We start from the raw sequence: 25,003 nt of genomic DNA, 5'->3' as shown, positions 1-25,003 counted from the left end.
AGAACAAAAATCCCTCTGCTCCAGGTTAATTGTAGCATTTAACAAATTACAGTGGATTTATAATGATCTGTCTATCTAAGTTTTATAAACACGAAATATTATGATTCATTCCAGGCAAGCTGCTGAACTACTTAAGCAAATGCATCTTAGTCAAATTTTGTAAATTGGTTAATTTGCGAATTACAAATATTAAGATACCGCACATTCCTTCAATAGTTTTGCTCTCCGAAGTGCCCAATGTAATTTTTTTTTTTTTAATGCTTCGTGATAAGTATGCAGTATGATCTTTGTGTTTCTTTCTGATGATGTGAGTCTTGGCAGGACATCACTTTGTCCTTCAAGCAAACGTTCCTTAGCTAGAGTTAAAAAAAGTGCGGTTTTAATGCAAGGTGACATACATTTCCTAACGCTCAATCTTCTGAACACAGATAGAAAAATAAATTAGGTACTGATCTCTTGAGAATATATATGCTGGGTCAGGGCAAAGAATATTAGCATGTTAATGGTTGCTTTGATGCCAAGGGGCCACTTCAACACACAATGTATACAGCAGTAAAATGTTGACTACAGTCAACAGATATTATCAACTATTTACTGTGTCTACAGAGCCTTTTCAATTGTGGGGTTTTGCTGGGTAGGGGAAAGAAAGGGAGTGAATCTTTCACTCTGGAGAGTACAAATGAAATGAAATTCAGGCAGCAATGCATTCTGCGATAAAACAGTGTGCTAGATTTTAGCAGACTGGTAAGTATTTACTAGGAAGTAGGAAATGTTAGGATTTTGTAACTTTGGGTCTCTTACTCCTATTGGTACAAAACCAAAGAAAGAGCTGAGTAAATAACTGTTTTAAAAACCCATGAGAATGAGAGTGTTTGGCACTACCCTGGATTTCTGTCACAGTTTAAATGTTTTCATCCTCTTTCAGTGTTTGTATCTTTATTTTTAATGAGATTCATATTTATCCAGTCTTCTGAAATAATTCACAAGGACAAAGAAGAGTCCCAGAACCCACTGGAAGGGGTTGGGTGTTTTACAACATTAGACAAACCTCTCGAGAGAAACTTGGTGAATGATACCAATACCATGTGTTTTGTCTTGTATTTCTCATTTACTCTTTCACACACATTGACATCATGAGGACAAGTCTCTGTGAAATCAGTTAGGTTAAATCTTTGGAGAGTCAGAGTTTGCAACTGTAAGCATCTTTGGTGGTATTTGAAAGAATGCTTGACATAAAATACACTTGCTGTCTCATATGACCGCTGCCTGGCTAGTAAAGCCATGCTTCAACCTAGCAACTAAAGCCACCTTGGTCTTCCTTGCTCTCCTCTTGCCACTACCTACTTTCTGAATCTCCAGTAGAGTGATGAGATGTCTTCTCTTGGGTGCCAGTGGTTTTCATGCGAAACAAAACTCCAGGCTCCTACCAAGCTGTTTGAACGGTAGAGGAGTAATTTACCTCAAGATCAGTATCTTAGCAGAAGGCTGGCAAAGCATTCTTTTGGCACTCAGGCAACTTTTTTCTGGGACATAACACACAAGTGATGTTTTCCTGGAAATATCTTCCTAGTGTTGGCAAAAAATGTTGGGGGTTTGTAAAACCAGTGGAAGCACAATGAGGAGAATTAGCTTATTCTTCAGCTTTTAGTTGTAGCTGATGTAGCTCTGTTCACATGACAGTTCTTGGTGGTGATTTGGTGGGGAGTTTCAACCAGAATAGAAGGAATTTTGTGTTCTATTACAATCAACGTTTAACTATAAAGACTTTTCATCAATATAAAATGATATTTAATAAAAAATTATTTTTATTAAGCTGTCTTTTCGTAATTGCATTCTGGGAGCTAGCAAATGTTAGCTCATGCTTTAAAAATTGGTAAGAACCTATATTTTCTAAATCAAATGAATGAAATAGCATTACAACTCCAGTCATTTTAAATAAATACTTAACAAGTTGCTGTGGAAAACACAAAGCAATTCTGTACTTTTTGTTTATGTGAAATGGAGGGGGGGGGGGGGGGAGAGAAAAGAAAAAGCTGTAGAGCTACAAGTTTCTGGGCATTTTAAGCTTCCATATAAGAACTATTGCAGTAAAATGCAGTTTAGTTTTATTTTTCCCCATGTGAAACAGGAAATAGATAACTGAAAGTGAAGTAGAGTGGAGACTTACCGGTTGCTTTATAGTCACAAGTATGACTGCATTTAGAACAAGGTTTGCAGGAAAGTGTCTGTCTCAGCAGTATTTTGAGATGAACCATGTTTGTCCTGGGCCTTGACACTGTAGGTAGATCATGTAGACGATGAGGCAGAGTCTGTGGCTTCCACAGGAGCTCCACAGAGGCAAAACTCAGGAAGGTGAGAAAGATAAGGCTGAGATCATTGCTATATGCATAGCTTGCTTTCATTTTTCCAGACTGCCAGTGGTACGTTTTCACTCCAGGAATTACACTGCCAAAACATACCCTCTCAAACAAACCATAGCCCAAGTCTTATCTTCCAAAGAAGCTAACAACTAATTTAAGCCAGTAATCAAGGTTTATCATAGTTCATTCAAAAAGAATTGGGGGGTTTTGTTTGGTTGGGGTTTTTTTGGTCTGCTTAATTATTTGAGATTTTAAATTCTTGCCAGTTTCTCTTACCCATGGATTTTGTGTAAGTTGACTTTATTTTCTTAGAAGTACAATAGAAGTACAGATTGCATATACTGAATTGGTTTGATACACCTTTTAAAGACTAAGATCTGTATTTTTTTCCTTAGGCAATTAAGGAATAATAAGCAATTTATTATGAATGAATGGTATTCTGTAAATTAAATGTTGACTGATTTTGAGCTTCCATTGAGTTGTTCAAAATCAGATTGACACACTATATTCTCTTACTGCACTTCTTAAAAATAGTGAATGGATGCATATTTTATGTTGTCTTGACAATATTATGGAAAAAGATAAATAAGGCTGGAACTCTAGTCATTCTCATGTCATGTACTTCTGATATACAGGTATAAATGTGTGTTACACAGTTGTGAGGTGATGTTAAATATAAAAAAATAGCTTTAGTGTTTACTTCCTCCTTTCTGCGATACAGTTGCTTCTAGATTTTCCAGACATTTGGACTTAAAAAACATTTGCAGTTGATGCATTCTGCTTTTTCTCTCACTGTACACCTGACTGCCACTAGATGGTGATAGACGTGTGTACAATATTAACTGTAGGTCAGTGAAGATCAGAGTTCATTTTCATATGATCCTCGATAACTGACTGGGAAATCAATGGTTACTAAAACAGCGTAATTTTGATTCTGCCCTCTGAGAGAGAGCATTGCATGGAGCTTTTCATAGCAAAGAAGGATGCTGCCAGGCATCCAACACGCCTCTCCTTATAGCAGCAGGCCTCCTGTGCTGAACTTGTCGTGGACTTTCAGAAGAAAGCAGCTCTCCTAAAAGCAGTTCTGCATGAGGCCTGTTGCTGCACTCAAGGTTTTTGGGTTCTCTATCCAGTACCTTGGCCTACTTAATCAAGGAGATAAAAGGCATGGTTGAAGGTAGGGAAGAAGTGTTTTCTTTTGGAACAATTATCTTTTAGGAAAGAAATAAAGCACCCTTATATTCTAGGACAAGAGGCTGACTGTATGTGTTCCTGAGCAGTCAGGAGAGGATTGTTTAGTCCTAATGTGCTTTTAGGGCAATAAAGAATTCTTACCTTTCATTGTAACCTAACATAAAATTGCTTCTATTTTTGTTAGCCCCCCCACCCCAAAACCACCAACTGTCATGTGAACAAAGCTACATGAAGTGCAGTTGCTTCAATACTTTGAAGCTGGTCCTTAGCTTTAAACATTTCTGCCTGTGCACCTAGGAAATAATAGTGTGGACCATTAGAAAACAAGATCTCTGATACATCTTGTATGCAGTAAATGTTAAACTAAACATCTGCTTCATAGCTTTCTTAATGGACCCCAAATTTTTAAAGATTGTGCAAGTTTCATATTAAAAAAATCTTTCATTTTTAGTTGCACATTTCATTTGCCTTGTCTAAGCATCTTTAAATTATTTCTAACTTTTAATTATTAAATTAAATTTAATTATTAACTCTTCCCTCCTAATTGCTGTTAGAGTCAGTTGTGAGCAAATCTGGGTTTAGTAGAGATTCATTTTCATTGCCCTTCATCTCTCTCTATTGGGAGTTTTCAATATAGTATCTAATGAAATAGAAGTTAGATCTCTGTTTTATAGAAGTTTTAAAGAGATCAAGTTTAATGCAAAACTTGAACTAAACATTTAATTCCACTAGGAATGATTTTGAATATGAGAAAACTTGTACTTAATTCTATAGATGTATTTCAGTTTGAAGCAGCAAGGTAAGTTTCAAGCAATGGTCAATGGTTTAGCTCTAGATAAACTAGAGAGATTATTGGAGTTTTATCATCACTACCTCAGTGCAGATGTAATAGAATTTCTTTCCCTCTGTTTAATATCAACTTCCTTACCCTTTTTTAGAATCGCCAGATGCTGATGTTGCCATGGAGGTAGCTACATCAGAACAGCATGTTTCTGAGGCAATATATGATTGTGTTATTTGTGGACAAAGTGGTCCTTCTACTGAAGAGAGGCCTACAGGGCTAGTTGTACTATTACAAGCATCCTCAGGTATGAATGTGTGACTTGTTGGACAAGCAGTGATTCTGCAGTATGTGCACATAAATGCTTGGAGCCTGGAAAGACAGTGTCTTCCCTGGCTTTTTGGGGTTTTTTTTTTCCTGTGTATGACTGGTCCTCCCCATGAGTCACATGTGTAGATCTAACGGTACTAGAAAATTTGTAAATGTTTGGGAAAAGCAAACAGTTTCATTCCCTCCTAGTTCCTATTAGCTTTTGCAAACCCAGCAGCCTATAAGAGGCCTGAAGGAAAATAGGTATTGTAAGAAAAAGAAAACAAAATAGCTATCTGTATATCTATATATGTGTTCGTGTATGTATAATACATACATTATGTACAAGTGCAAAAACACAACCCTCAGTATTTAGTCTCTTGAATAATTTTTTTACTGTTTAACATCAACAATGCACATTGTAGTTACAAAACAGAATTTCCTGATTGTTTTCTCAATTGTTTAGCATATTGTTATCCATTCCATTCTTTATTGCTTCTTTTCTTCGCACAGTGTTGGGACAATGCCGCAATAGCACTGAGCCAAAGAAACTACCAACTACTGAAGAGGAGCAAATATACCCTTGGGATACCTGTGCAGCACTGCATGATGTGAGGCTTACAACTTTACAGCGATACTTTAAAGATGTAAGTATTTCATGTGAACTATACTACCACTTATGAAAAATTTGTGTAAAAAGGTAAATGGAATTACAACTTGGTCCTCCTAATTTCACTTCTGCATTTAGTGAACACTTTGTCATGTTGCAGTAGTTATGAAGTTTTTACATTTGATGTGGTCCTTATTTTTAAATAGCGTCTAGCTTCTCCCTAGTTACGTTTTTGGCATAGGTATCTAGTGTATCTGCAGGCTATATAGTTGTTAAATATCTATGCAGATGTTCTCTAGAAGAAAGTATTTCACAATTCAGTGTGACCGTGCAATTGAGATGTGGGTTTGCTGTTTTAGGTAGTACTTTCAAAACACCATTTTTCTTAAGGCCGTTCAGAAAACCTGATCAAGGAATTAGTCTTAATCAGTTACAAGTATTTTTGGCAGCACAGAGTAAGTGCAAAGAGTTGTTTTAACCTGCAACAGTTTTCTGAGCCACTACAGAAAAGGGGAGGATGAGTGGATGGAAAGGAGGGAATCCTCAACTCTGCACAACATTACTGAGGTTTAATTTTACATGAATTGGTACGTAATTTTCTGGTTTGCAGTTCTGTTGGCTGTTCCGAGCAGAGTTTTTTGCATTGCTTCACAAAGCCACATTACAACTTTTTCATATTTAATTTTGAGAGCCAATTCTTGTTGCTGAGTAGGACTTGTTCAGTTGTAGACCTTTGTGGAAGTGCTGCCTGTGACTTTCCTTGCTAGTGTAATAAAACAAACATGGAAGATAATATAGTAACTGTTCCGAGAAATCATTCTGGGGGAAAAGAGTATGTAACCTATAACCCTAAATTACCTCCTATAGACTAGTTCCAGGTGACATACCAGCTCTTAAGCAGATCTAACTAAATAATCATCCTTTAGAAGCTTTAAAGAGGAAAAACTGTGGCAATTTTTACTCTGACATGATTGCTAGCTTTCTTGTAATCTCTCATCTACAGATAATTGAAATTTGCCAACTGTAACCAAGCTTGCTTATGTAGAGTAGATTAATTTAGAGTAAATTCAATAATTGATATAATTTTTAAAATTGGGCAATGTTTTCAGAAAAGCATCTTCTTCTGAGGCAAATATACATGTCCTTGCTAGGAAGTAAAACTTTTAAGGTATTTTAATTCAGAAAGAATCTATGGACAAGCTTGTTTTCTTTTGACAGTGGTGATTGTTTATTGTTTCCAGTAGTTAATGAATATTTTTTCCTACTGAAGTGATTGAAAACATCAAAGCAATACTATAGGTTTATTTTTATGTTTGCACACTTCAAATGGAAGGAGTTCCAAGCAAAATGTTACTCAAAAACTTGATCTCACTGAAGTGTATATTTCCCTTTCCGTGCAGTAACACTACCAACAGATTAGTCTAAAATACACTGTAATGCAATGAGCAACTGCATCCTGCTTTCAAAAATTCCAGTCCCGATTCAAACATTAGTTGAATTAGCTATTTTTACTTTCAAGTTTCCAGGTCACTACTGTGCTAAAAAATGTCTCTGCATGAAAGAACTAATGCTTAAATTTCTTTTGGCAAAAAAATGGAAACATCTGTTAGTGTCTTGAGCGTCTTGTTTGCTGAGCTAAGCAATAAGAAGTCCTTTTGTTTATCAACTGTGTCCTTCCCAGTAAGTGTCCTTCCTCTAACAACAGATTTCATGAGGCAAGAGAAGAATTTCACTTAGATGTGAAAATTTTAAGTTATGAAAAATAGTCTAGCTTATTCTACTAGAAGAAAAAAAATATTCAAAAGGTACATGCTATATACAGCTGGGGCAAAACAGGCCAATTCTCTTCATAGAGATTCCTTTTGCCCTTTCTTAGCTGAAATTTGATGCTTGCTGTCAGTCAGGGAGTAGAGTTCTTGCCCATTAAAGGAAAATCACTGAAAGCAATTATTTTTAATATGGAGAGGTATGACTAAGGGTTAGGAGATGAAACTTCATATACTAGATTGATAGGACTATTTGCAGAATCACATCGTAGTCTGCAACCAATAGCTTGATATAGGTGTGTTCCATCCCAAGCCTATGGCTTGCTTTGGAATCTCCTTTATTTCTGAACTCAAGAATGGTAGAGTAAAGCCCTTCTGCAAAGACTTAGGGGCTGAGGGGTTTTTTTTATGCAAATGCTACTAAGTAGCCTTGTTAAATATGTGCAATAAATAATGCTTTTCCTGAATAAAACATTTTTCCTCTGGGGCTTATTCAGGTATATCATACCACCTTATTAGTAGTGTAATCTACTAAATTATGCAGGAACCAGCAGGAGAAAAAGTTTTTCTTGTTCTATGGCCTGAGAGGGTCATAGCACATTATGGATGTCAGGTTGAGGCAAGGTAAATAAGGTAGCTAGAATTCGTAATTTTGTTTTGATTTCCTGTTCATATGCAGAAAAAAAATGAGATTGCTAGGACATTCTTAGAAAATGCAACTATCAGAGTTGGTTATTTACAGTGCCCTGGTTTTACATCAAGCATTAAGACCATTTTAGGGTGAGTCTACACTTAAAAATTGTTTTCCAGTTCTAGTAGCCATAAACATTTTTCTGTTCTTTAAATGTATAACCAGAATGTACATTTCGATCTTTGTATGAAATTACTTTTTGAGAAATGGAGATTTAATGACTAGACTGACTACAGCTAAGTATGCTGCAAGAGAATTTTCTAGAATTCCTTATGATAAAAGTTTGCCCACGGTGACTGTTTTGTCAGTTCGTTATTTTCGGAGAACTACCAGTAAGGTAATTTTATTTTTGACATGTAGGCTGTAAGTGCAGTCTTTGAATAAGGCCAATGTTTTCAGAACAATCCTAGCATAAAACTCAATTCGCTAAACGAGTATTTGTTCTCTTTTCCCGTTATGATGTGTTGTAGACAAGATTGTTCAACAACTCTTTAAAAACCCTAAGTGTTACACTGAATTTTAATAACAGATTGGGATTTGATTATATAACTATGATCTTGTTACTTTGGTTACATACGTAACTGAATGAAATGTATTGGAGCAGTATATTGGCGTTGGACACGGGATAACTTGGACTGTTGGAACAGATGGCAGAGTTAGAGCCATCTTTATGCTGTAATACAAGAGGTTCTTTAAAGGAGTCATTATCTTAAGTGACGAGAACTGCAGAAGTTTAACTTAAGTGTTCAGCTTTGTTGGAAAGAATAGCATAATAGCAGCCATGTAAGTTAGCACAAGTAAATACTTTACAAAGTTTTTTCTTTATTTCCACAGCATGTATTTTAATTAGGTAGCATGCAAATAAAAATCTACAGATTTTTTTTTAACTCTTAAAATGAGTTGTGGTAAATACCATTATAACTTTATATGTATATATTGTTCTTTTTTCGTACTTTGTTTTAGAGTTCCTGCCTGCAAGCAGTGTCAATAGGCTGGGAAGGAGGTGTTTATGTACAAACTTGTGGTCACACATTACACATAGATTGTCACAAATCTTACATGGAATCTTTACGGGTAAGTAAAACTAAAGATCAACTCTTTTTTTTTTTTATCTGAACTGTTCTTAGTGAAGTCAATTGGATTTATGTTGTTTGATTCAGAGAAAGGAAGATCGGGTTTACTTGAATGGGCAAGATGTTTTTACTATGTTTCAAGAGCTGTAGATACTAAATATCTTGTTACATCTTGACATTATTAAGAAAAGTACTTTGCTTTCAGTTATTCTGATACATCAGAAAAAATACTTGACTAAATTCTGTTGTTAAAAAATTAAATCACTGGGGTTTGGGGTTTTTTTCCTCATGTGCATATTCAGGTAAAGCATTTCTTAAACTTTTCTGTTTCATAGATCCCTATTTTGATGTTTAATGTGTGTTAGAGATTACAGAGAAACTGAAGCAAAAAATAGAGGGGAATTTTACAAATATAAACTTGTGCTTTTGGTTAATTCCTAATATGAAAATTCAGTTACAAAAAGATTTTTATCTCCAGTTATGTGTGGCATAAGCTATGCGTATACATGTGGTTTAGAGAAATGAGTTAAAATAGTTTAACTCTTGTGAATTATGGGTTTTTCTTTTTCTCCTTGGAAAGTACTGCTGGGAAATGACTGCTATCTATGGTTTTAAAATACAGTTGTTAGTCAAACTTTGGAAATTGTTGGCTAAAAAAGACATCCATTTATTTTCACGTGGTCTGAGTAGTGATCCATTGATGTTGCTGGCCTCCTTTGCCCCCCATCAACCTCTTGCAGCCCAATTGCAGATACTCTGAATGGCACCATAGAATATCACAAGCTCAGCAGTGGTAGAAGTCATCAGATTTTAAGCAATCATTTCTTTCTGTATTATTTAGTGTAATAAAATAAAGACTAAATGATGACATCTTATTGCATATGAAAATGCATAATTACTTTATGTGTTATTTCTTTAGTTTTATTTTTTCATAAGTTTTGTTGATTTGTTTCCATTTTGAGAAAAACTGAGCAATGCATTGTATTTTTAGAATCAGCATTGGTCATACTGTGAAATTTACCTCTAGAGAAACTGGAAGCCATGCCACCTTGATTGAATCCCATGATTAAATGGTTTTTTTCCATATGACTGTAACGATGTTTTCAGGGGTAATTGTGTCATCAAGATAATTAAGTAAAATCTGGGCTTTCCTGGTAGAATTTAATTTTACAGAATTTTGGAAGAGTAATCCTTTGTGTCATATAGACACTGAAGTCCCTTTTCTGGTGGATTCTCCCTTAAACTTGAAATAAACTGTTAATTCCATCTTATGTATTCTTGAAGTTTTCTAGATTATTTAAGTGAACTTTTGATCCTAGCATATATTACCACTATTATTTTGTCATGCCACCTTCCAATGGCTACTTGATTAGGTTTTTCAGCCTATACTTCTTTTGAAAAATAGCTTCAACTATTTCTCATGACCAAAAATAAAATTGCCTTTTGAGAAATTAAAAGATATTATCAAGAGAGTCTCAAACTGTATTGGGATTTGCTAGGAAGAGACAACACATGTGAAATGTTCAAAATACCCCATTGAAGTATTTCTAGTTGATTATGAGGATATTGTCGACAGTGAAGAGTACTTAAAAATTAGGAAAATGAGTTGGAGGATTGTAAGATAATCTCTAGTAGTTAAGACCTTTTTCACTAAAATGAGGAGTTATTCCAATTATTCTTTCTTTACAGTTTTAGGTTTTAGACTTAGTTCTTTAGATGCACACATGAAATATCAAGCTAATAATTATAATCTTTTGCAGATTTCAGCTACATCTTCTTTATTTTCTTTTAGAATGATCAGGTCCTCCAGGGTTTTTCAGTGGACAAAGGCGAATTTACCTGTCCCCTCTGTAGGCAGTTTGCTAACAGTGTTCTTCCTTGTTATCCTGGAAACAACGTGGAAAGAAGCCTCTGGCAAAGTCATAGTAACAAGTGTATGCAAGATCTTGTACAAGAGGTGGAAGATCTTCAAGAACAGCTGGGAACTTTCCCAGTAAGCATCAGTGTAAGGCAGAAAGATCCTTGTTAATTTGCCTCTACCTTTCAGTTTTTACATTATGTTGCATTTGTGACCTCTTAGAAACTCAACAACCTGGGAATCTTCATTTTCTTCTGATATGGAAGATAGCGTACTATTTTTTCATATCAAGAAATTTAAAATATTTACAGCACTTATTGCATTACCTATCATTTATTTACAATGCAAAACCACCAATATCCTTGTAACTGGAAGCTGTTTAAAGAATGTCTATTAACATTTTAAGATATGGAGTATTTGTTTTACAGCAAGAGCAGTTTGCAGATGCTCATGTATTACAAGGCTTCGTGAATGATAGAATTAATTCTATTAAATTTTGCTAGCCTTCCAGTCTTGGTGGAGATACTTTATGTTATTTTTGTGTACTTAGGCAAATATACTTTAATGCAAATATACTTTAAAGTAATGCAAGTAGTGAAATTGTTGAACATAGGAGATGGACAAAACAGCAATGTTTTCATTTTCAGAAGAAATCAGAATAGCTTTCAGAATAGTGTAACACCTCTGTGAGACAGAATACTGGCTTTTAATGCATATTTTCTTATAACTTGCAAATGTGTTTTTATAAATATGAGTGCTACACTTTGTGATCAGCTATTTCCATTTCTTCAGGTAAGATTAACTAATCTTCTTTTGTGTCTTTGTTCATAGTCTGAAACCAATCTCAGTAAAGAAATGGAATCTGTAATGAAAGATATAAAAAGTACCACACAGAAGAAGTATACAGATTATAGTAAGAGTCCTGGATCACCTGACAATGATTTTCTATTTATGTATTCAGTAGCCAGGTGGGTATTTCTTTTTATGTTTTTTTTCTTTTGTATTTCTCACTAATGATATTACTCACCAGATGATAGTTGTTTTCTTAAAAAAAAAACCTAAAAAATTCCATCCTCTTTTTGAGTACTTAGTACATCAAGGTTACATTTTCTGATTTTCATATGCAGGCATACAAAGATGGAAAGATGTGCCTTTCAGTTCATTTTTAGTATATGCAGCAGTGGCACAAAAACTGGAGAACATTTTGTCTTCTGCTTATTTAGTTGTTTTCTTTATTTAAGATTTTGCTTTCCATACATCACAATTTTATGTTGAATTTATTTTTCTGCTGTCCTTTCCCAAACTGTCAAATCTTCCCTACTAGTATTTAGGAGAATGAGATTATTTCTGTATCACTGCCATATTACTGTGTTTTAAATCACAGAATTTTTTTTAATCTTTCTATCAGATATTAGTCTGATCACAGAAGGAGCCTTTTCTACGTCAGCAACCAGGAATGTCTCTTCATGTGAACAAGGCTTCTAAAAAAGTGTCAAAACTACTAGCATTTTCTCTGTGACGTTTGATTCCAGTTTTATAGCTGTCAGTAGCACAGACACCATCTCCAAGAAAATCAAACAGTCCCTCTTTCCATCTATACCATTAATGTTAAGATGCTCTGAATGGTTAATCTGTTCGGATTTACTGTAATGCACGGTTTTCCCATAAGAAGAACTTGAAATACTCATTAAGCAAATAATTTGCTAAACTCTGACTTATTGAGGCCTGCAGGGAAGGTGCTGACTGCAGAGAAAGTGCAAGCATACGAGCGATATCATTCAGTAGCATTTTTTTACCACAGTTTCATAAACTCTGGTTGCTCAGTGTCTTTGATATATAAGCAGTGGAAATATTCAAGACTTGGCTTGGCAGGACTCTGGATAATCAAATCTAAGGCTCAGCTTTTGACAGAAGGTTGGACCATCTGATCTCCAGAATTCCCTTCCAACCTAGATTATTGTACAATTCTATTAAATGAAATATTATCTGTATTCTTTAACTGTGCCTTGATTAAGAAGAGCAATTACATTTTATACAAAGGAAGTTAAAAGATTATTCTGTATTATTTTAAGTGGTATATGGTATACAAGGATAAATAATGTTGAGATTTTTAGCAATGATGTGTTTGGTCAATACAATTTAATATCCTTCCAAAAATACAAAGGACTCAAAATTAATATTTCATATTAATATTTCATATATAAAAGTATGATTACTTGTAACCATAACTTGACATGCCATTTAAGGTACAAAAATGGTGTTATAATATATTTTGGGGTGTAATGTTATATAATTTTAAAAATGCTACCTAAAGATATTTTAAATATATCTGTATTTTATGATTTTTGTATTAACACCCAAAGCCCAAGATTTTTGTTTTCATGCCAAGAGTTAAAAATACCCCAAACCAGAACAGCATTTCATTGCTGCTTGCACTGCTGGAGAGAGAAATCACGGTTGACCACTAACACTAGGATATTGCACCTGTACTCTTCTTGTTAGGCTAGACTGGTGTCAGCAATTTTCTGGTTATCCATGGCTGAAGGATTTCAAGGTGTTGGATCCAGCCTTCCATATTCTTACCATAAGATCACTTTATGAGGGTGCCTGGCAGATCGGCTACAAATAGTTAATTTCTCTTGCCTTTCAATTCAGCAATCCAGATTTACAGGCTTCTAATACTAGATAATTGCATAAGAAGTACAAGTTTTTAAAAAAGTTAAACTTTTTAAAAGACATTTTAATATAAACTTACAGTTTGTATTTAAAGAAATGAATGTGTGAGCTGGTCATCTGCCAGACTGAAAGAGGGGGATTTTTATATGATTTTAGTATATTTTGTTTAAGTATCCAAATGATGGACTATCTACGATTTAAATTACAGACTGAAGTAACTTGCTTTCTGGAAGTTATTACTGTCATTCAGCCTGTTTCTTCCTTATTTCCATGTATTCTGAAACATTTCATCGGCTTTGGTCAGACCATCTGCAGCTGTTACGCATTTCTTCCTGGTATTTAATCTAACATACAGATAAAGTGGTCAAGATGATAAGTAGCCCCTGTTTAAATAAGCATTGGAATACAATGGTATTTTTATTGACCTCATATATTTGCAAGTGAATTAAACACTCTTAATCTTCTTATAAGTCATGTTGCATTTTCAATCAGAAAATGACATCATCTGCAGTCTTCTTGAAAGATGCTAGTTTACAGCTGGAGGCCAGCTTTGAAGTGGATTTCTGCATGCTGGAATGAGAATACTACTGGTTAAACAACATGTAGCTACTTGCCCCAGCTTATCCTTTCTGTTTCAAGAAAACGGGAACTTAGTTTTCTTACTTCACATTCGCTTACCCAGACAGATGTCACTGGTAGCAGAGAAGAGAAATTACAAGCAAATTCTCTACCACCTGGTGGGATAGCCAGCCCCTGTCTGTTTTCCTAGCAAAAGAGGCACTCAGGGTCTTGGCATCCAGATTTGCACGCACAGCTGGAGGAGCAGCTCCCTTTCCCTACAGTCTTACCTCGTTAAATTTATGCCTTTTTTGTATGCATCCCTCCTTGTCTTTGCTGACATTTATGAGATTAGTATAGTGTGTCATTCACAAATCATGTGTGTCTAGCTTTAATTTTAATAGCTCCACATTCACAGCATTGATGACTGTCAGTTGTGGCAGTATCTTGGAGGACTGTTTCTGTATTGCGTAGCAATAGGTCTTGCGCTTTTGTTGGCTGTGTAAACAAAGCTTCTGGTTTTGCTATCAGCTGTGTGTAGAGTAACACAAGAACCTTGTGTTCTTTCCTTTCAGTCTGTGTCTCAATGTCTGGGGATTTTTTACCTATATGTTGTCTCTGTAAAGTGAAGTGGGAAAAGTGGAAGTGCTTAACTTGATTCTTCTGTCCCAATAGAAAGAGGAGGTCCATCCAAATACGTTCTCTTTCTGGAAAGGGCATTGCATTTTTACTTCCCCCTACTCAGTCCTGATATGAATTCCAAGAAATACGCAATCACCCTCCACATCCCACTCCCAATATGTTCCTTTAATGGAAGCCCACAAGAAGGTATGAAGTAGGGCTGGTTTTTAATCAGGAGTCAGGACAGCTGAGCAAAATCCATCTTCTCAGTTTTTTTCTGTGAGTGAAGAAGATAAAGCCAGTGTTCTACAAAATTTGTTGCTCCAAAGAATGATGCAAAGATTTCTAGATAGAGGAAACTGTCACTCATTTAGATTTTCTTTCTCCATCTCTTTCCTTGATGTTGAGGGGGCTGAGATAGCAAAGGATGCTTTCAGAGACCACTCTGTGTTCTAATCTATCAGATGCCCCAAATTTTTCTTCATTGATGAGAGAATAGGCACTGAGAGCTCTGCTTTTGTTCAGTAGAGGGCAGATGGTACTCGGATCCTCAAGGTAGAAGGGAGCTTGAAGTAGGGAGGAGATACACTAGTCTTTCAAAAATTACGTAGGGCTGTACCTGATGTAGAACACTTTATAAAGGGGAAGTGTTCAGTCCCATAGAAGATTCTTTCTCTACTGTGCATCTTCATGCCAAAGTTTAGGTATGTTTTGCAAGAGATGTCTTAGAGGAAGAGGCTAATATTTCCGTTTCCAGGAAAGCAGAACTATAAGCTGTCTTTGAGGAGCTGGGGTCAATGAAGAAGTGTGGGAGGTGAGAGTTGGTGTGGTATGTGTGATGGAGTATATGTTTCCAGAAATATCTCTCCTTACATTCCTTCTAGCAAGAAGTACTATATAACACCTCATACTTATCAAGAAGAGTTTTTTCAGAATTGTCCCTGAAATTTGTTTTGTAAAACTGTACTTATTTCTTGGTGAAAGGGCAATTTAAAATTCTAGATCTAGAAAGTTGTTCTTAGAAATTTAGGTAGTGTTTTTGATTTAAATCTAATTATCTTGGTTTTAATGGAAGGCTGCCATTAATTTTGTTCTACAAATTAGTTGTCAGGAGGTTTGTAGAAATAAAACATACTGGTTTCCTTCATATTGCCATGATGAACTAGCACATGCTACAGTTGCTATTTTGTCTACTAATAAGAAATCCCTGTCCCTGCTTCCTTGCTGGTAGATTTTTAGAAGTTCAGTGAGCACTGCAAATCGCCTGAAGAGTGGAAAATTCCCCTGTCACACAGATGCCCTTATCAGCAGCAACCAGATGGAGCTCTGAGCAGGCACATTATCAATGTTAAATTGCCTTTCCTGAGTAGAGAGGATTAAAGCATTCCTTCAGAAATAGGTGGCATAAGCTGCAAACTTAGGGATAGTAGTATTCTGAAATGTTACTATTTTAAAAATATACGAAAGTATCTTAACAAACACTGCATATCAAAAATGTATTATTCTTTCAAGCTGATGGAGCTGAAATTCTTAAAAAATAATTTGTTTTGAATAAAATAGTCATCCTGTAGTTTCTTCTTAAATATATGTGTGTGTGTGGGGGGGTGTTCTTAGCTTAGATATCTTACATGCCTACAATTCTAGGATAGATTTTAATGTGTATTCACTTGCATTATATTGAACCTAAAATTGTTTGATTTTTAGTTAAAGGACAAAATATGTTTAGACTGAACTTTGCAGTTTGGATTAAATTAGCAAACCAACATTTCAGAATAATAGAATTATATTCCTTTATTTTAATTAAAGCAATGCATGTTGACTTATTAAAACAAACTCTCGGAGAACATAACGTAAATTGTTTGCTCCAAGTCTTGGGGGTAAAAGATAATGCAGTACTGAAACATCCAATTCCGAAATTAAACAAAGCTATTGAATTTGGCCTAAACAATTGGTGCCTAAGTATCAGATTACAATAATACTAACAAAGCAAGCATCAATGTGACATGTAGAGATTTAGTGACACAACTCCTGTTTCATACTAAAGAGTGCAGTGAATTCTGGTGTTTCATTCAGCATTAACCTCCAAGGCTTTTATTAACTAACTTATCTTTAAAGGTCAGTGCTTCCATTATAGTTTAGACTGTTTTTTATACTTAGTTACTTGGTGCCATATCCATTGTCTGTTTGTTTAAAGCAAAACAAAAGCCCTGCCAATAAAGAGAACACTTTTTAGACATATCTGATTGATTGAAATTTAGCCAATCTGTATATTGTCTTTTCAGATTTGCACATATATTCCCTTATTATCAAGTAGTTGTATGTGCATACAGAAAAAAGCCTCAGAATTAACATTTTTTTTTATTCTTCAGTCACCACTGTAGCAGCTCTCTTAATATAGTACTTGCTAATCAAAGCACTTAAAATCACATATGGCCATATCTTGATAAAGTTTGTTTTATTCAGAGTCATATTTTGGCAGTATCTCACAGCATTCTTTTATTTAGTGTATGCTGGGGGGTTGTGATGACTCTTCCGTGTCCATAGAAGCTTGAATAATGCTGTTCCATTAAACACTTAAGTTTTTCTTGCAGAACAAACTTGGAACTTGAGCTGGTCCATCGAGGAGGCAATTTATGTTCAGGAGGTGCAAGCACAGCTGGGAAAAGATCGTGTTTAAGTAAGTTTTATGTTATGAAGTGTTCAATATTGAATAAAGATGTCTAGTTCTTTCTAACATTTTCTAAAACACATCAACTTTTTTAAGAAACTTTTTTTTCCTGCCATAATGAGTTGTCCAGTTTTGTTGCAGTTTGAGAAATCTGAGATCTAATTTGCACAAATTATTCATTAGAGCTGTTCATGTGTTGTGAGTATAACCTATTTAGAAATATATTGTCATAGTATCCATGTAATACTTTTTTTATAATTTCACATTTTGATGAGTAAAACTTGAGGTACTTTAAGGGTAAAGCAGGAAAGCTTCACCCTGACTGTTGCTAGTAATAGTAAAGAAATTTGTTTCTCTGAGTGCTGATGTAGCTCACTACTAGGTTTCATACTTAGAAGTCTGCAGCTACCATGTCCCATTTCTTTAATTTCCTGAGTTCTTTCTCTGACAGGACAGTTTGGCATATTTTTTTTGGTAGAAACTTTGAAACCTTCAATGTTTGGCAAGTAAAGCACTTTGGGTGGACAGAAGTGCTTTTTTTTTTTTCTTAACATAAAATCTTTTTATCTTTTACTGGAATATAGACTGTTAGGAATGGACATTTTCTTTTGTCAGGAAAAATTGGAAAGCCTGCCAGAATAATACTACTAATAATGCTTGTTTAAATCAAGCTTATGCAGCAGTAGCAGAGCAAGAAATGTCAGAAAGCTTGGGTCTACCTCTGCCTTTCTGTACATGATTTGTGGGTGATGCTTTCCTCATCATTTGAGGCGATGAGCTACCAGAGAAATCCTATCGCGTGCTGTGCTGTCTGCATCGTCTCTAGGATTAGAGCCTTCTGTTACTGCCAGGAAATGTAGTTCAATTGATTTCATTCATGTGTTGTGATTTGTGAAAAGCAGTTTTAAACCCTGCTGCACACTGTCTCCCCCCACCATCATTACCTCCCTCTCCCAGCAGAGCAAAATACCTGAAAAATGTATGTGTTAAAAGAACACTGTTTGCAAATTTGAAGCATTTAGTAATATCAAGACTCTACAGATGATAATTTCTACTTGGATTATGATATACTTTTAATTGTATGCTCACCTAGTAAGATGGACACTTTCTTTCTGAATTTTAGCAACTTACTGAATGTGTTACCTATTTCATAGGCATGTTATTTGGAGGACCATGATGAGCAGCATAGGGTGGAGATTTCAGCTTATGATATTGAAATGTTTAAAGTGAAAAAATTTATATTGACTTTACACATAATGTCTACCCCTGTTTTCACGTGGCTTTAGTAACCACACAAAGATCTTTACAAGTTTTGACATTTTAAAGTTTAGAAGAATGTGTGCAGGGAAGTGGCCTGTAATCTGTGAGGTGGTGTTTTTATCTTATTGATAGCTTTTCAAAGTCAGGAGATTACAGCTTCTCTCTATATTTTTTTAAGATAAAAGTGGAATTAAATACATTCATTACATCTTAAAACACTGTGACAGGTTTGATGTCATATCGGTATTAAATTTATGTTGCATGTACATATTTAAATATATATATAAAGATAAAGGTTTTTCTCATGGTGCTTTATCACCAACTAATGTCAGTAAGTGCTGGAAGATTATGACTTTGCAGAGAGTGATTGAACCACTAGAGTGCTGGGCAGCTTCCTCTGTGTACATCTGTACACTTCCATTGCTTCTCTTTGAACTGTATCAGTTGACACCAAAGGAGGAACTACCTCAAAGTTGGTTTTTGTTTGTTTGGGGTTTTTTTTAAGAAAAAAAGAAAAAAAATGCCACCAAGCTGAGGCCTGGTAGCTGACAGTAAGTGGATTGTATAATATATTATTTAACTTTTTTCTTATACTTACCACACTATCCCTTCAACCTCATCTTGCATAAAGAAGGACCCTTATATACTTAGGCCCTGATTTTAAAAGGAAGCATACCTTTTCTGACAGCCCGTGAAAAGATCAGTCAGGATTTTTAATACATATTCCTGAAGTCCTCAAATGTATGGAAAATACTGTAATCATTGGAGAAATTTCTTTTTGGAGAATTACAAAATTGAAAATGATACATGGAGAATGTATCTGCACTGGACAATTCTCTTATGCTGGATTGTTACTTCAACAAGACAAACTTAAGTCCTGTTTAAATGCATACATCATACTTACCTACTTTTCCAGCACTTAGACAATTTTGCCATTAACTTTTTATGTCTCAGACAATGCACCAATGTTGTCTGTTCATCAAAATAGATTACTGGAACAAACTAAACTTACAGAAAGTTGAAGATACTTCTTACACTTGAGAAGTCTGGAGATTTTCTTCTGAACAAGAAGCTTTAATTAAGATTACCTCAACTATTGCTTTTAAAAATACATGTTAGTTTACAAAATTTAAAATGTTTATGAAATACATCACTCTTTGGTAGCAGCGAATCTCCTGTTAAACTGTGCATTAGTTGTCTATATAAAAAGTAAAATAGCCTAGTAAGAAAAACTTTGTTTTAAATCCTTGTCTTTGGAATTGTGTATATATTTAGAGAGAATAATTTTTTTCCCCATGATATGATTCGTATGTTTTCCTGTACTTGCATACAAGGGCTTAATCTGAAATTGGTACAGTATTTCCTATAATTGAAAAACGTGTTGATGATTTTTTTTTAAATGTGATAACATTTCTTGATTGTTTGTTTGTTTCTACTTATAATACATTGCATTTTGTTTGTCTACTATAATATTTTTCAGTTCCTTTCTTAAACTGTTGTGTAATTTTGCGTATTGAGTGTGTTGTACATGGAAATAGTGTTTTTTTTCTTTAGGAGTTGCATATATTTTAAAAATTCTAGTGCATATTTCTGGTGAAGGGTAGGGACAGCATTTAAATGCAGTGCACCTGCTTTTTTCCCATGCTTTTGGGTAGAATGGTAGATTTTCATATTTAGATCTAAATCAGTCGTGTTTGTGTTTTTAGTATCTATTTGCACTTCAGAAAAATTGAAGAAGGCCTTTAAAACTTCAGGTGAAGGGTGCTATGTATACAAATGTATTGTTGCTTTAAACAACATGGAGACGTAAATGTCATCTATTCATTATTAAAACGTTCACAGGCTGTTTATGTTCTGGATTTGTACTTATTTTGTAAAATTGTTATGTAGCAAACTAGTCATATTTAATCTTGCATTAAAATAGACTCATTTTTAATACAAGGTAATGGGGTTTTCCTAGAACAGACGTGAACAGTACTTCCATTTAGTAGTACTCTATTTGACATTAGGCTAAATATGACTAGTGGGAGCAGAGTTACTTTTCCATACATAGCAGGGGTTGTTTTCACTAAACCGTTATATAATTGTATGAGTTTCCTTCATTGCCCATTCCATATTGGTGCATTTAGAGATAAAAAATTGCAGTTCTTTAGATACATGTTCTAGAATACATTTCATTATCTTGCCATACTCATTTCTTTTTCCAAGAGGTAATCCTGTTTTTGAAGTTTCGCTTAAAATGTACCTTTGACTTCGTCATTGTCTTATGCAGTGAGGAAAGAATGATTTTAAAAATCCATACCCTGTCTAGAACTTAAATACTGTTTTGTTAAAGTCTTGCTTGTACAGTATTGAAATTGCTTTTGATTTTTAAATGTCATTCATGTCAGGTCCAGCAGCAGTAATCTAAAATATAACCCGTTTTTTGTTTTTCTTACGTGCGAGATAATGAGGTGTCTCTCTTGTGATTAAGCATACCACTCTGTATTAGTCTTGTAACAACTGTAAAGTTTAGTGATTAGCTATTGCAGAAAACAGAGTATGTTGTCCCAGGTGAGCTGTTACAGCAGCAAGCATCAGGGAAGATGGTGGGAACAAATAGGTCAAGAGCTGTTTTAGTAGATTGCACCATGAGGGCAGCTGCTCTTGGGAAGTAAAATTAAGAATGATTAATGTAGCTGTTAGTGTCAGTGATCAAGTCGGTGCGAAAAGAATGATGAAGAAAATTTGGCTGTAAAATTGTCATTTTAAGGTTTAAAGTTTTGTATGTGTGTTTGCATGAGTGAGTGTTACTAACCAGTATGCAAACAAAAATGCAAATAGAGTCCTATTTATTTCTTAAAAATCAAGTCCTATTTGAAGGACCACGTTATAGTTTTAGAGTTTGTGGCCCTGAAAATTCTCTTGGGTTTAGGGGATAATTATTATATATAACAATTGTACAGGTCTTATTTCTCTGTTTTATAAAGTTTAAGAGATCTGATGTGCTTTTGCTTTTATTGTTATATATTTACAGAACAGTTTCAGAACACAATGTTAAGGCTGAATAATTAGGACTTCTCTGTACACCTTTTGTATCTCTCTTTTTAACTTGTGTATACATGTTTTTCGCTCTCATTGTTACTCTGGTAACCTTGCAATAGTGAGTGAACAATTCCATAAAATTCAAAAGTTAATGAATTTAACTTTTAGTTAATGAATTTATAATCTAGTTCTTTCTTACTTTTAAATAGTTCTTTCTTTCTGGCTGCTTTCTTTTCTTTTTTTTTCTTTTTTCCCTTTGTAATAAGGGTAGGATTAGGGGGTTTTGGGGGAGGATTAAATACTCTACCACCTTGACCTCTGGCTTCAGTTTCCCTCTATAGGAGCTCCTTATCCTTATGCTTCCCACAGACAGCAGACCCTAGCATTTCAGCATCAACTGCATTAATTGGAAAGGACATTCATTTACAAGTGGACATCAAAAAAAGTATTTAAGACTTGTGTAAGCTTGCCGTAAATAAAACGTCCAGCACCTTCATAACTTCTGTGATGGTTCTAACCATTGATAAACCTTATTGTTCCACTGGGGTTTTTTGTTTGGGGTTTTTTTCCACTTCCTGTTCATTTGAAGCCTGTGGTTTGCATTTGTAGATGACTCAGCAGTGTCATCTGTCTTGATTATGTTAGTATCAATTTAATCAGTGCTTTTAGTGTTTTTGTGAGCACAGAAAGTCATCCTGACATGAAGCGTTTTTCTAAGCTCTTCATGCTCCTGTATCAAATTTTTCAGCTACATTGATAGCAATGGCTGTCTTCATTTTATCGATATGGCTGGTGATACTTGGAACCACTAAGTATGGTTCATTCCTGTAGGAAGAAAAACCTAATTCTTTTATGAATTGCTCAGTTGCAACTGTCTCCTTCTTGTAATCTATTAATGTGAATATGGTTGCAAAAATTCCTATCTAGCTCTCTGCTGCAGCTGAAAATAAAAAGAATAAAAGCAGTTTTCAGGAATGCTTTTCAGGCCTTGGTACAGTAGGTTTCTGTGGTTGGTTGGTTTGGTTTGGGCTTTTTGGTTTGGTTTTGTGGGTTTTTTTGTTTGGTTTCTTAGCTAGGAGCTGGCAATCTGCAGATCTTTGGTGCCTGTCCATTCATGCTAACTTTTGAAAAAGCAGGTTTTCTCACCAATGGATGATCCTAACTATTTCTGAAAAAGCTTGGTGTGTCATTCATACCTAGCATGGGAGAGGCAAAGATAGATACCATTAGAATTCTATTGCTAAAGTTGATTTCATACACCGGCAAGTTTGGTGTTGAGGATAATTAGCTGCTTCATCAGCAATTAAGGCTTAAGATTTTGTAGGGACTATTCATGTCTTAATGCCTTAATGGGCTTTTCGTGACCTTCACAATTTTTTTTCTTGACTGATTCCAATCTACTGGATCAGTGATGAATGGGAAGATGCCGTCAGCAGCTGCTGTTGCTAAGTGGACTATATAAATCTCTTCAAGTAGAAAAAAAATTCCTCAGTCTCCTTATTAACAACCAAGACCCATGTGGTTGTATCAAGTGTTTTTTGTTACTTACATTTTTCTTGATAGTCTCAGCAAACTTCAGGAGATCTGGTAAGATCTTCACACAGCAGTTGAGACAAGGATGTTTTCAATTCTTCTTGTGGTGAACTGCTGTGACTCTGTGTTTTGTAATCTTTTGACATTGTAAATATGAGTGCTAATTTATGGAATGAAAAAAGAGAAGACTGGAACAAAATAGCACAGTAGAGATTTTCATGACAGCAGTATGTGTTATTTATGTCCTAAAACATAAATAGGAGAGAGACTGTGAAAAAACACATCATCTAGACTTTTGCAAGCAAAACAAAGGGTCAGCTAATTCCTTAATTTTCTTTTTCACCATTACTACAGCACATTGCTATACATTGTAGAAGTGGAATTAATAACAGAAAAAATCTCTGATTTCAACTTTGGTAATTTCAGTTTACTTTACAGTCAAGAGACCAGAAAAAAGAAGAAAAGAAGGCAGCAAAACTCATGTAGAAATTTGAGATCACTTTGGCAAAGACCAAACCAAGATCACTAGTGAGACCAAAACTTACACCCGCATGTAACTTCCTGAATCACTCATTTTTGTCAGTTCAGCACAGCATTTTTATAAGTTCTGCTGTTCATCTATCAAATCCCTATCTGTTCATCTCTCTGAATTTAGTCATCTTTTGTGCTGTCCATACCATGCTAGACCTGAAAAGAGCTGTCAAATCACATTTATAGATTCCTGCTTTATGCAGTTTGGCATAGCAGAATATTTTTAAGAGCTTTGTCAACATCTGTAAATTCAGTGTGCTTTAATACTAAAAATAGTAAATAATGCAACTGCAGGTGCTAGTGCATGCGCAGTGTGGCTGTGTAGACAAAATACTCATTATCTTTGTGTTTTATGAGAGGACCAGCATTAGGACACTTCCTCTGATAGCTTCAGGCCCAATGCAAAGACAGGGTCTCATCTTTTGAGCTGCTCTTTTGAGAGCATCGATTCCAATTGAGTGTATTGCTCCTTTCTCACAACAGGGTAACACTGAGAAGTAGAGCTGGTATAGTTTAGCCTGGAGAAGGGGAGGCTGAGGGGAGACCTTATCGCTCCCTACAACTACCTGAAAGGAGGCTGTAGCCAGGTGGAGGTTGGTCTATTCTCCCAAGTAAGAAGCAACAGGACAAGAGGAAACGGCCTCAAGTTGTGCCAGGGGAGGTTTAGATTGGATATGAGGAAAAATTTCTTCACATAAAGGGTTGTCAGGCATTGGAACAGGCTGCCTAGGGAAGTGGTTGACGTCACCATCCCTGGAGGTATTTAAAACGCGCGTAGACTTGGTGCTTAGGTTTAGTGGTGGACTTGGCAGTGCTAGGATAACAGTTGGACTTGAGGTCTTTTCCAGCCAAAATGATTCTATGATCTATAGGAAGAGTTGCAAAGAACGTATCAAGAGCAGCAATATATGGAACAATAGATTTTTTTAATTTTATTTTAGAAATGAAATTAAGAAGACTAATAGGAATCAAAGTTAAAGCTAATATCTAACTGCTAATCTAGATGATTCTAGTAAGTGTTCTGTATAAGCTTTACATGTATTCTGGGAAAACAAAGACCATCTAAATAAGCTGGGAGAATTGTGACAGCACTGCTTCAATGTAGGTAATATTTGAGTCATATGAACATGCTTTAAACCAGTAATAATCTTGCCCACTTAAATGTCTAAATCTTGGAATCCTGCCAAGCCCCCAATAACTTGCAGCAATAGGTCGTACTGTGCATTCAAATTTTGTGACTTTTATATTTATTCAATTTAACTGGATGCAGCCTGTCTCAAATATTATGAAGTTATTAGGAGAGGAGGACCATAGTCAAATTCTTTTTACCATTTACTTCTCAAGATTTGTTATCAATAAACCTGTAATTCTCATTTTGTTGTAACTTCATAATTATCATTCTCTCATTTTGTTGCTGCTGTGGTCTCTAAAATTAGTATTCTTCTACCCAATTTTGTTAAGAGTGTTATTTTGGAGTCTCTGAGCTACAC

The 25,003-nt window shown here is 35.2% G+C and overlaps 1 protein-coding gene across 2 annotated transcripts in view; it reads left to right on the top strand.

Moving 5' to 3' along the window:
• UBR3 (ubiquitin protein ligase E3 component n-recognin 3) overlaps nt 1-25,003 on the top strand; it is a 114,973-nt gene that overhangs the window by 61,972 nt on the left and 27,998 nt on the right. For both annotated transcript variants that reach the window (XM_075756699.1, XM_075756700.1), the window contains exons 26-31: nt 4,493-4,642; nt 5,158-5,291; nt 8,675-8,785; nt 10,577-10,789; nt 11,474-11,610; nt 17,089-17,174. In XM_075756699.1, the coding sequence (XP_075612814.1) occupies nt 4,493-4,642; nt 5,158-5,291; nt 8,675-8,785; nt 10,577-10,789; nt 11,474-11,610; nt 17,089-17,174 (831 nt within the window). The remainder of the gene's footprint in view (nt 1-4,492; nt 4,643-5,157; nt 5,292-8,674; nt 8,786-10,576; nt 10,790-11,473; nt 11,611-17,088; nt 17,175-25,003) is intronic.

This window comes from Balearica regulorum, chromosome 6, assembly GCF_011004875.1.
Source record: "Balearica regulorum gibbericeps isolate bBalReg1 chromosome 6, bBalReg1.pri, whole genome shotgun sequence".
Classification (NCBI taxonomy): domain Eukaryota; kingdom Metazoa; phylum Chordata; class Aves; order Gruiformes; family Gruidae; genus Balearica; species Balearica regulorum.
This window is presented reverse-complemented; position numbering and strand designations above follow the sequence as displayed.